Source organism: Pongo abelii, chromosome 1, assembly GCF_028885655.2.
Source record: "Pongo abelii isolate AG06213 chromosome 1, NHGRI_mPonAbe1-v2.0_pri, whole genome shotgun sequence".
In the NCBI taxonomy this organism is placed as follows: domain Eukaryota; kingdom Metazoa; phylum Chordata; class Mammalia; order Primates; family Hominidae; genus Pongo; species Pongo abelii.
Genome location: NC_071985.2, coordinates 226,399,307 through 226,412,345, shown reverse-complemented (window position 1 = coordinate 226,412,345; position 13,039 = coordinate 226,399,307). Strand labels below are relative to the sequence as shown.

The 13,039-nt window shown below is 39.6% G+C and overlaps 1 protein-coding gene and 1 long non-coding RNA gene across 14 annotated transcripts in view; one reads left to right on the top strand and one right to left on the bottom strand.

Annotated features, from left to right (window-relative positions):
• PER3 (period circadian regulator 3) overlaps positions 1-13,039 on the top strand; it is a 60,858-nt gene that overhangs the window by 36,007 nt on the left and 11,812 nt on the right. For 4 of the 13 annotated variants that reach the window (XM_024231853.3, XM_063720205.1, XM_024231846.3 and 1 more), the window contains exons 16-19: positions 192-365; positions 6,212-6,442; positions 6,841-7,538; positions 9,622-9,838. In XM_024231853.3, the coding sequence (XP_024087621.2) occupies positions 192-365; positions 6,212-6,442; positions 6,841-7,538; positions 9,622-9,838 (1,320 nt within the window). Of the gene's footprint in view, positions 1-173; positions 366-6,211; positions 6,443-6,840; positions 7,539-9,618; positions 9,839-13,039 lie in introns of all 13 variants that reach the window. The other 9 variants (XM_063720206.1, XM_024231839.3, XM_024231822.3 and 6 more) reach the window with 5 other exon arrangements.
• Positions 20-6,876, bottom strand: LOC129059814 (uncharacterized). The gene is made up of 3 exons (XR_008525897.1): positions 6,770-6,876; positions 993-1,137; positions 20-215 (listed from the first exon to the last, which is right to left on the bottom strand). It is a non-coding gene; the product is annotated as an uncharacterized LOC129059814 (long non-coding RNA).

The following is a 13,039-nucleotide window of genomic DNA, read 5'->3' as shown; positions in this document are numbered from 1 at the left end:
TACATCCTTTTTGTTTCTCTTTAATGTCTTATATTTATTTTGTTGTAAGCAAAGAATTCTGGTTTCATATTACCTCTTTATGGCCAGTAAGGTTTAATTTCTCAGTTAGAAACTTCTGTAAACTGGGTCTTCTATATAAATTTCTCGTTGGGAATTTTTCTTTTCACTGTCAGTTTCTCTTACACCACCAGCGGGTTTGCAAATCCCAGCCATACCTAAATCAGAAATGCCAACAAATGGACGGTCCATAGACACAGGAGGAGGAGCTCCACAGATCCTGTCCACGGCGATGCTGAGCTTGGGGTCGGGCATAAGCCAGTGCGGTTACAGCAGCACCATTGTCCATGTCCCACCCCCAGAGACAGGTACCACACTCGCCTCTTACTTTGAAAATATACTCAACTTTAACTACATTGCGATGAGAAAACAAAAATCATGAATACCATTTGCTTGGTTATAACTTCTAAACTACACATATTTTTTCCTTTCTTTAGTTCAGTTAAAGTATTTCTGGAAACATGATCATGTTTATGTTGGTTACATATTTTGGACAGTATTTCTCAGTTACGTTATTTGTCAGTGAAATCAGTTGACACACATAAAGCACTTAATACAGTACCTAGTAGGTAGGTATTAGCCCTCAATTAGTGTTAGCCGTTATTAATGCAATTATTGATGGCACTGTGTTAGGCTACTTCCTTGCTGACTTTCACAGAATGTGTTCCTTTCACCTGCATTTCACCACCCTGTATTGTTGTGATGAGCTCAGTCACACATACATTCAGATTTTTGTATTGGTGTGATGGCAATGAATAGAGTACTTTAAAACTCTTCATTTAACACCATAATTTCTTGGTAAATTATTCTACTGTCTTCTTATTCCTTTATTGCCACTTGTCGTTTTGACATTTTCATCACTCATAACAATTTGGGTAGATGAAGGAATGGTGACAAGTATGTTAAATTGGGTTTTCACATGACCTCTGCTTTACCTTTGCTAGTCTTCAGTGGCCTATCAGCTAATATGTGTTGAGCCATTTCTGTGTGCCACTGTCTGCTCTTAGTTCTTCACTGGTATGATCTCATTAAATCCTTCCAACAACCTGTGAGATGGAAAGCGTGGTACTGACAGGAGATCTGTGGATTGGTGGAGAAAGATCAGAGAGCGTTATGTTTCTAATTAGTCAAAAGTAGAGTTTCACTGGAACTGAGCTAGCGCCTCCACAGAGGGGCATATGCACATTTTTTAGTGTGCCTTTTAATATTTTGCATTCCTGTGTGGGCATGTAGCTGTTCATAATACAGCCCATACAGGAAGGGAGGGTATCACCCAATATGAAAAGCTCTTTTTTTAATATTCTGCCACTCTGCTTTCTATACTCTGCTCTTATATTACCATTTTTAATGAATTTATACTAAAGTCCGTATGCTTTAGGAAATTTTTACTGCTATTAGTTTCTTCTGATGTTAACTCAGCCTCAACATTTACAGGGCCACATCTTTATTCCATGGAGAAAAAGCAGAATCAGAGCCCAGATACTCCTTAAAACATACCTGTATGTCTTTTGCTTTCTGAAAAGCTCATACTCATTAGCTCAGTTTGCATCCTGACTCAGATGAGTTGTGTCTAAGGACGATGGTCACAAATGCATTTCCTTGCAAGTTAATATCTTCATTTTATGTGTGGAATAATTAAGCCACAAACAGGCAAAGTAACTTAACTTGCCCAATATCACACAGCCCATGAGTAGTAGAGTAGGGAATCAAGTATTGACCATTAGTCTCTAGGAGTCGTTGCCATTACAGATATTTTGAACCTAAAGCAGGGTCTAATTAAGATGGAATGTAGGCCAGGCACAGTGGCTCATGCCTGTAACCCCAGCATTTTGGGAGGCCAAGACAGGAGGATTGTTTGAATACAGCAGTTTGAGACCAGCTTGGGCAACATAGTGAGACTCTGTCTACAAAAAATAAAATTTTTTTTTTTTTTTTTTTTTTTTTTGAGAAGGAGTCTTGCTCTGTCACCCAGGCTGGTGTGCAGTGGTGCAATCTCAGCTCACTGCAGCCTCCACCTCCCGGATTCAAGCGATTCTCCTGCCTCAGCCTCCCGAATAGCTGGGATTACAGGTGCCTGCCACCATGCCCAGCTAATTTTTGTATTATTAGTAGAGACAGGGTTTCACCATGTTGGCCAGGCTGGTCTCGAACTCCTGACCTCAGGTGATCCGCCTGCCTTGGCCTCCCAAAGTGCTGGGATTACAGGCGTGAGCCACAGCGCCCAGCCCTAAAATAATTTTTTAAAAGATGGGATATGAGATACAATGACTAAGCCAATCAATAAAATGCAATTTTAAAATATACTCAATCCCAAAGAAGAGCAGGAAAGGAGGAATAGATTAACGAAAAAGAAGCACAGAGAACAAACCAAATAAGATAATAGCACTATATCCAGCTATGTCAATAATGACATAAAATTGACTCAACACTTCAATTAAAAGGCAAAAATTGGACCAAGCATAGTGGTTCACACCTGTAACCCCAGGGACTCAGGAGGCCAAGGAGGTAAGATTGCTTGAGGCCAGGAGTTTGAGACCAGCCTGGGCAATACAGTGAAACCCCAGTGGTGACCCACACCTGTAGTCTCAGCTACTTGGGAGGCTGAGGCAGGAGGATCAGTTGAGCCTAGCTTGAGCCCATCTTGGGTTCGTTGCTACAGTGAGCTCTGATCACATTACTGTACTCCAGCCTAAGTGACAGAGCAAGACCCTGTCTCTAAAAATAAGTAAATACATGAAAGGCAAAAATTCTCAAAACAGATTTTAAAAAATCAAGACCTAACTGTATGCAAAGTACAAATGAAATTCACAAATGGATTGAAAGTAAATGAATGGAAAAAGATGCACAAGTGAAACAGTAAGCATCAGAAGGCTGCAGTGCCTTACTAATATATGTAAAATAGATTCCAGGACATCTTTTCATAATGATAAGGCAGTCAATTCATCAGGAAGACATAACAGTCATAAATGTATATTCACTAATAACAGCTTTGAAAGCTATGAAGCAGCCAGGCGCAGTGGTTCATGCCTGTAATCCCAGCACTTTGGGAGGCCAAGGCGGGCGGATCACCTGAGGTCAGGAGTTTGAGACCAGCCTGACCAACGTGGAGAAACCCCATCTTTACTAAAAATACAAAATTAGCTGGGCGTGGTGACACATGCCTGTAATCCCAGCTACTCAGGAGGCTGAGGCAGGAGAATCGCTTGAACTTGGGAGTTGGAGGTTGCAGTGAGCCAAGATCGCGCCATTGCACTCCACACTTCAGCCTGGGCAACAACAGCAAAACTCCGTCTCAAAAAAAAAAAAGAAAGCTATGAAGCAAAAATAAGGAAACAGACTTTCCATAATTATATTTGGAAAATTGTACACCCCCTCTCTGCAACTGATAAAAACATAGAGAAAAAAATAAGAAAGAGATGATCCATACAACACTATCAGCCACCTTGATCTAATTGACACTTAGAGAACGTGAGACCCAGTAACTGTATAATCCACAACCTTTTCAAGTACACACAGTATGTTCACTGAGAAATAAGACATGTTGGGCTGTACTATGTCTCAGATTTAAAAGGATTGATGGTGTGTGAACTGTGTTCTCTGGCTAGTGAATTAAATTAAAAATCAGTAATAAGATGTTTCAACCCAAATGTTTATAAATCAGACAACACATTTCTAAATCTATGATTCAAAAAAGAAATCACAAAGAATTAAAAAACATTTCCAAATCAATGATACTTGAAAGTATAGCATACTAAAATGTATGGGATATAGCTAAAAACGGGGCTTGTAAGAAGATCAATAGCTTTAAAAATGCTGTTAGAAAAGAAATGTCTCAAATCAGTGATCTAAAGTTACAGTTTAAAAAGTCAGCAAAAGAAGAGTGAAATAAGTCCAAGATAGAATGAAGGAAATAATAAAGACAAAAGCAAAAATCGACAAAACAGAAAACAGACAATAGAGAAAAATAAAGCTAAAAGTTGGTTCTTTGAAAAGATGAACAAAATTGATAAACTCCTTATACCACAGTACAGAGTGGTCTTGGTTCATGTAGCTGTACAGTAAGTCTTGAAATCAGGTAGTTTAAATCCTTCAGCTTTATTCTTTTTCAAGACTGCTTTGACTGTTAGGTCTTTTGTCTGTATAAACTGTAGACTTAGTTTCCCGATGCCTTTTTTCCTGATTATGGGGTTGTATTTTCCTGCTTCTTTGCATGCCTGGTGATTCTTTCTAATTGGATGCCAGATACTGTGAATGGGTACCAGATATATTTGTATTCCTATAAATATTCTTGATCTTTATTCTGGGTCCCAGGGAAGTTACCTGTAAACAGATTGATCCTTTCAGGCTTTGCTTTTTAAATTTGCTAGGCAGGACAAATAGTGTGTAGTCGAGGCCTATTTTTCCTCTGCTACCAAGGCGAGACCTTCCTGAGTGCTCCTTGTGATGCCTCAGGAGTTAGGAGAGTCTCTAGTCTGGCGGATGGGAACCGGCACTATTCCGCAGCTTGCCTGAGCTTCAGCTCTTGTTCCTGCTAATCCTCTCAGGTGGTTTTCCCTCCCATGAACACCCTGGTGGGTCCTTGGAAACCCTCCAGGCTGCAGGCTGGGGCAGTCCTCGGGCTCACCTCCCTTGTTTCTTATCCTCGGGGGTCACTTTCCTTCAGTGTCTGAAACCTGCTATTTTATACATTTTGGCTTTTTTTTTTTTTTTTTTTTTTTAATCTCAGGAAGGTAAGTTTGGTCCCTGTTACTCCAACTTGGCCGGAACCAAAGCCCCCTGTGGTGCTGATTTAGTCACAGGCCACTTCTGGATGCGGAGTGGGCCAAACCCACCCAAACCACCCGGATACTGCACCACAGGGGCAAGCCAGAATGGATATTGGGAGAGTCCTCTACAGTGTCCACCACAAAATCTTTTGTTGTTAGAAGTAATTTTTTAGAAGCAACCCCAAAATAGATACAACTATTCTATATCAATAAAAGAAATTTTAATGTACAACTATTATATATCAATAATAAATAGATAAAAAAGAGGCAACCCAAAATCCATCCACAAGTGTTCACTTTAGTAAACTGTGCTATGCATATAAAATGGAACTCCGCAGCAGTGTAGAAGTATGAGACAACTGTCTAGCCACTGATAAAGTTCTCCAAGGGATATGGTAAAGTGAAAAAGGTGCGTTGATGGTTAATGTACATATGTGCCTTTGGGTAAAGATGGGGTCAGAGAGGAAGATTATCTATATTCATTCTTGTTCATATGTAATAAAGAAACTGGAAGGGCCAGGTACGATGGCTCATGCCTGTAATCCCAGCACTTTGGGAGGCCAAGGCAGATGGATCACCTGAGGTCAAGAGTTTGAGACCAGCCTGGCCAACACGCTGAAACCCCGTCTCTACTAAAAATACGAAATTAGCCCGGTGTGGTGGCACATGCCTGTAATTCCAGCTACTTGGGAGGCTGAAGCAGGAGAATCACTTGAACTCAGGAAGCAGAGGTTGCAGTGAGCCAAGATCATGCCATTGCACTCTAGCCTGGGCAACAAGAGCGAAACTCCATCTCAAAAAAAAAAAAAAAAAAAATTAATAAATACAAAATTTAGCTAGGCGTGGTGTGGCGCACGCTTATAGTCCCAGCTACTTGGGAGGCTAAGGCAGAATCGCTTGAACCTGGGAGGTGGAGGTTGCAGTAAGCCATGATGGCGCCACTGCACCCCGGCGGAATGGTCTTCTACAGGGGAAAAAATGAGAACTAGACAGCGTGGACAGGGGTGAGGGGAATTTACTACATGTCTTTATTAATACTTTCTGATTTTTGAACCACATGAATATATTACCTATTTAAAAGGTAAGTTCAAAGATAAAAAGAAATTTTGAAGAATTCAGGGAGAGAGAAAAATGTTTACAATAAAAGCGAGATTTAAATAAATGTGCATATTGATTATTACAACTGTAAAATATGTGCATTTGTGCAAAGAATATAAAGGAAGACAGAAAATCAAGAATTTCTGTGCTAGGCTAATGAAGATTTTTTGTATTCCAGCAGTTATAATAATGTTTGTAAAAATGTATCGAAAGGCAGTTAACAAAGTAAAATAAATAAATACAAATAATTGATAGGAATTAAAATTAAATATTGTCTTCTTCCACCTCAGCCAGGGATGCCACCCTCTTCTATGAGCCCTGGACCGTGAACATGCAGCCAGCCCCTTTGACCTCGGAAGAATTTAAACACGTGGGGCTCACAGCGGCTGTTCTGTCAGCGCACACCCAGAAGGAAGAGCAGAATTATGTTGATAAATTCCGAGAAAAGATCCTGTCATCACCCTACAGCTCCTATCTTCAGCAAGAAAGCAGGAGCAAAGCTAAATATTCATATTTTCAAGGTACATAATTTTTTAAAAATAAATGCCATTAATCTGTGTAAATGTTACAAACTATAAGGACTAGGAGATAAGGAGTGAACAATAGGAGTTCTACTTGTAAGAAACTGATGGAGAAATGCTGAAACAATCTATTTACATATGTAAGTTCTTTCTTAGATCCTAGATCTGAGAAACTTTTTTGTGAGAAACTGATCGAGAGATGCTGAAATAAGTTTATTTGATAGCAACTATTTTTATCCGGAATTTTGTTCATCTTTTTAGAGCCACTTTTTGTCATTCTGGTAGTATTGGCAAATGCTCATTCATTTGTCAGCTACTTATAACTACCTGTAAGTGGCATCCTTCTCTTCTTTTTGGGTTTAATTTTCCATAATTTGCCTCCACCTTTATCCTTCCAGGAGATTCTACTTCCAAGCAGACGCGGTCGGCCGGCTGCAGGAAAGGGAAGCACAAGCGGAAGAAGCTGCCGGAGCCGCCGGACAGCAGCAGCTCGAACGCGGGCTCTGGTCCCCGCAGGGGAGCGCATCAGAACGCACAGCCCTGCTGCCCCTCCGCGGCCTCCTCTCCGCACACCTCGAGCCCGACCTTCCCACCTGCCGCCATGGTGCCCAGCCAGGCCCCTTACCTCGTCCCAGCTTTTCCCCTCCCAGCCGCGACCTCTCCCGGAAGAGAATACGCAGCCCCCGGAACTGCACCGGAAGGCCCGCATGGGCCGCCCTTGCCCGAGGGCCTGCAGCCTTACCCAGCTTTCCCTTTTCCTTACTTGGATACTTTTATGACCGTTTTCCTGCCTGACCCCCCGCTCTGTCCTCTGTTGTCGCCATCGTTCTTTCCATGTCCATTCCTGGGGGCGACAGCCTCTTCTGCGATATCACCCTCAATGTCGTCAGCAATGAGTCCAACCCTGGACCCACCCCCTTCAGTCGCCAACCAAAGGAGAGAGGAGGAAAAGTGGGAGGCACAAAGCGAGGGGCACCCGTTCATTACTTCGAGAAGCAGCTCACCCTTGCAGTTGAACTTACTTGAGGAAGAGATGCCCAGACCCTCTGGATCTCCAGATCAGATGAGAAGGAACATGTGCCCACAAGCTAAGTATGTAAGTGATGCTCATTCTCAACACTCAAGTGAGAAAGTGAATATCTTACTAAAGTTAAGGTGGTCGCGTTGGGACTCAGCGCTGACATCCTCAGTAGGTAATCCGCATGGCTACTGTGAGTGAGCCTGTTAGCCTAATTCTGTGTAAACATGAAACACATTTGCCTGGCTCTGTTTGGAAAGTAGATACGAAAGAATCATCTATGTTCTAGTTTCTTATATACTTTGTGAGGTTTTTTCCAAAGTGCTATCTTTTAAGTTTTCATGTGAACTGGATTCCCTCCACTCTTTGAAATTCGTTACAGGTATTACGCTGAAGTGTTACTCTTTAAAATTCGTTACAGGTATTACGATTAAGTGTTCATTGCCTATAATACGTATTTGTTTACTTACAACCGGGGTTATGGTCTGGTAAGATAGGAATAAGCCATATTGACAATTTAACGATTGTACTTCTTCATGCACAGTCACAGGACAACAGGTGTGTATGAAGAGGTAGGAGCTATTTTATTTGTTGTTATCAGTAGAGTAGGCAGTTTATAGTTTCACACTTAAACATGTCATTTTTTTCAAAACCAAAAGCTTTTTTGGTCTGCTTCCTTTAACTTTTCATCCCTTTACCTAAAAAGCCATTCTCAGGTTTATTTAGCAGGTTAAACTTTGGAATCTGATGTTCCTATATTTAGGTATAGAATCCAAGGCAAGTGTAAATATTTACACAGATTTTTCTTTGACCTTCCCTTTAAGGTACAATATCCTTCTTTAACAGATATTCAAAATCTAGTGATACAAATCAAGAAAATATGCTCACTTTTGAAAGCCTGGTGTGCTTGCTCAAAATCTAAGGGAAGGCAGTATATTACAGTGAGTAAAGCCTGGGCTATGGATTAAGACACGGATTCAAATCCCAGCTCGGTCACTGGTTAGGAAGATTCACTTAGACAAGTTATTTAATCTTTCTTTGCCTGTGTTTCCTTATTAGGAAAATGGAAAGATGAATCCCTCATAGCTTACTCTGAGGGCTAAATGATGTATTTATATAGTACTTCTCCCTATGCTGTAGGTGCTCCTGGAGAGCTGGAACTTTGTTTTGTTCATTATTATATTCCTTGTGTTTGACACCATGCCTAGAACATATAAAATGTTCGATATGTATTTGCTGAGTGACGAAAAAACTACTTGTGCGGTGTCTGGCATGTAGCAGGTACTGAGAAAGTAGTAGTGCCTTAATATTACTTACAAAGGAACTTATTTCTTAGGGATAGGCTGGAAAGTTTTTACTTCTTAGTTATAATATGTAAATTTTATTCTGTTTAACATATGAGGTTGAAGATCTGCCAGTTACAGTAGTCTCCCTTACCCAGGGGATATGTTTCAAACCCATGGTGGATGCTGGAAACCATGGGTAGTTCTGAACCATATATACAGTATGTTTTTCCTAAACATACTATACATATCTATGGTAAAGTTTAATTGATAAATTAAGAACAGTAAGAGATTAACAGCAGTAACTAATAACATAGAACAATGATAACAATATACTCATCACAGTTTCATGGATAGAAGATTCATTCTTGCCTAAAATTGTAGCATTCTCAGCATATGGATGTTTCCTTTCCTTCTTGAGAACTTTCACCTTTTCACTTAAATGAAGCACTTTATGACTTCTCTTTGGCCTATCCCAATTGCTGGCATCACTCCTTTTGCACTTTGGGGCCATTATTAAGTAAAATAAATGTTACTTGAACACAAGCACTATACCACAGTAGATCTGATAACCAAGACAGCTACTGAGCGACTAACAAGTGGGTAGCACATACAGTGTGGAGGTGTGAAATAAAGGGATGATTCCTATCACAGGTTGGAAGCAATGAGACAGCTCAAAATTTTATGACACTACCAGAATGGCTCATAATTTTAAACTTCTGAACTGTTTATTTCTGGAATTTTCCATTTACTATTTTTGGACCTCGGTTGACCGCAGGTAACTGAAACTACAGAAAGCAAAACCATGAATAAAGGAGGACTACTGTATTTTGTGATAAGATTAAAGTGTCTTTTCATGTGCCCTTACTTTCTAGCAGTGTGTTACAGGCAACAATGGCAGTGAGAGCAGTCCTGCCACTACCGGTGCACTGTCCACGGGGTCACCTCCCAGGGAGAATCCATCCCATCCTACTGCCAGCACACTGTCCATGGGATTGCCTCCCAGCAGGACTCCATCCCATCCTGCTGCCAGTGTTCTGTCCATGGGGTCACCTCCCAGCGAATCTCCATCCAGAACTGGTTCAGCAGCATCAGGTAGTGGATCAGGATAACTAATGTTTGAAACTCCATTGCCAGGCATTTGCTATGTGATGAGCTCTCACTGTGTACCGCAGGCACTGATGTGGAAGTACAGGGTTTTTTTTCTTTTTCTCTTTTTCCTTTTTGTCAGGTATATTGGGGTATATTTATACACAATAAAATTCACCAATTTTAGGGGTACAAACAAGAATTCTGACAGATGTGTACCTTAGTGTAAGCACTACCACAATCACCATATAGAACATTTCTGTCACCCCAAACAGTTCTGTGACCCTCACCAGTCCATCTCTGCCCTGACCCTTGGTCTCCTGGCAGCCACTGGTTTGCTTTCTGTCACTTTAGTTTTGCTTTTCCTATGGTTTATGTATAGAATCAGACAGTATGCTGTCTTTCGTATTCAGATTCTTTCAGTTAGCATGATGCTGTTGAGATGCACCCTCAGTAGCATTTATAGCTTAGATCTGTGATCCATTTTGAGTTTTGTGTATGGTATGAGGAAGGGTCAATATACTTTCTTTACATTGGGATATCTAACTGTTCCTGCCCTGTTTGTTCAAAGGATTAATCTTTCCCCCATTAAATTGCCATGACGCCTTTGTTGAAAATAACTTGACCATATACGTGTGGGTGTATTTCTGGACTCTCTTTTCTGTTCCACTGATCTGTATGGCTAGCTTTAGGCCAATACCACACTCTTGAGTAATATAACTTTCAAGTTAGTCTTGAAGCCTGGTGAAGTAAGTCCTTCAACTTAATTCTTCTTTTCAAAATGATTTTGAATATTCTAGGTCCTTTGTCCATATGAATTATAGACGCCATTTCTCAGTTTCTACAAAAAAGTCTTCTGGTGTTTGGATTGAAATTGTGTTGAATCTATAGATAATCAATTTGTGAATAATTATCTTCCTGATGATATTGAGTATTTTGATCCACAAGTACGATTTCTCTATGTAGGCCTTTAATTCTTCTCAGCAGTGTTTTAGTTTTCAGCCTACAGCTCTTACACATATTTTGCTAAATTTATCTCTAAGGATTTTATAATTGTTGATGCTACTGAAAATGGCATTTAAAATTTTCAATTTGCAGTTGTTTGTTGTTAGCATATAGAAATTTAATCAAATTGTGTATTTTTCAGTTGTATTTTGCAGTCTTGCTAAACTCATTGATTAGTTTTAGTAGCTCTTTTTAGATTCTGCAGGACTTTTCTACATAGTCTTTATTATCTGCAAATATAATTTTACTTCTTTTTTTCCGTCTGTATGTCTTTGTCTTGCCTCATTGAACTGGCTAGGACCCACAGTGATTAAGTGTTTAATAGAAATAGGAAAATAGACACTCTTGCCTGGTTCACAATCTTAAGGGGAAAGCAGTGTTTCACCATTAAGTATGATGTTAAATATAAGTTTTCTTTGAATGCCCTTATCAGATTGAGGAAGTTCCCTTCTATTGCTGCTCCACTGAGTTGCCTTTTCTGCGTCTGTTGAGATAATCATGTGGTTTTCCTCCCTTATTCTATTAATATGGTGAATTACATCAGTTTTCTGATAATAAATTAACCTTGCATTTGGTCATGCTCTTTTATCCTTTTTTATATATTGTTGGATTATCTTCCTAATATTTTCTTATGCATTATTGCATCTCTGTGCAGAATATTGGTCCATTTACTTTCTTTACTTGTAATGTCTTTGTCTGGTTTTGGTATCAGAGTAATTCTGGCCTCAAAAAATGAGCTAGGAACTATTCTTTGCTATTCTGTTTTCTGGAAGAGTTTGTGTTGAACTGATATTATTTCTTCTTTGTATGTTTAGTAGAATTTACCAGTGAATCTTTCTGGGCCTGGAGTTTTCTTGGTGAGAAGGATTTTAACAACAAATTTAAATTCTTTAATAGATATGGGTCTACTCAGGTTATCAGTTTCTTCGTGATCTTTGGTAATTTGTATCTTTCAAGAAATGTATCTGTTTTATCTAATTGGTTGAATATATTGGCATAAAGTTTTTAATATTCCCTTTTCCTTTTAATGTCTGTAGGTTTTATAGTAATGTACCCCTCTTATTGCTGGTATTAATATTTTTCCTGATCAATCTGACTGTATGTTTATCAATTTTAATAACTTTTCAAAGAACTTTGGATCTCATTGGGGGTTTTTTCCTATTGTTTTTTGGTTTTTTATTTTATTGATTTTTATTGATTTATGCTCTAATTTTTTTTTTTTTTCCCCTGAGACGGAGTCTGGCACTGCCACCTGGGCTGGAGTGCAGTGGCACGATATCAGCTCACTGCAACCTCCACCTCCCAGGATCAAGCGATTCTCCTGCCTTGGCCTCCCGAGTAGCTGGGAATATGGGTGCCCGCCACCACACCCAGTTGATTTTTTGTATTTTTAGTAGAGATGGGGTTTCACCATGTTGGCCAGGCTGGTCTTGAACTCCTGATCTCATGATTTGCCCGCCTCGGCCTTCCAAAGTGCTGGGATTACAAGCATCATCCACCGTGTCCAGCCTATGCTCTAATTCTTATTACTTCTTTTCTCTTTACTTTGGATTTTATTTGTTTTTTTTTCTTATTTCTTAAGGTAGAAGCTTACTTGTTAGATGTTTGAATTGAGATTTTTTCCCCCCTAATATAAACATTTAATGCTATTGAATGCTCTAACCATTGCATCCCTCAAATTTTGGTATGTTGTATTTTTATTTTCATTCAGCTTAAATGGTTCTTTTTTTTTTTTTTTTTTTTTGGAACCAAGGTCTCACTCTTCTTGCCCAGGCTGGAGTGCAGTGGCATGATCCCAGCTCACTGCACCCTCAAACTCCTGGGCTCAACAATCCTCTGGCCTCAGCTTCCTGAGTAGCTGGAACTGCAGGCATATGCCACTGTGCCTGGCCAGTCTAAAATATTTCTAATTTCACTTATATTTTCTTCTTTGATCTTTTGGTTATTTTAGAAAGGCTTAATTTCCTAATATTTGGAGATTTTTTTAGATATTTTTATTTTATTTCTAATTTAAATGCAGTCAGAGAACATTGTTTTGTATTTTTTAAATTTACCAAGACATTGTGTATGATCTGGAATTTGGTCCATCATGATAAATGTTTCATGTGCATTTGAAAAGAATATGCTTTCTGCTGTTGTTGAGTCATGTGTTCTGTAAATGTAAATTAGATCAAGTTGGTTGATAATGTTGATCCAAACTTC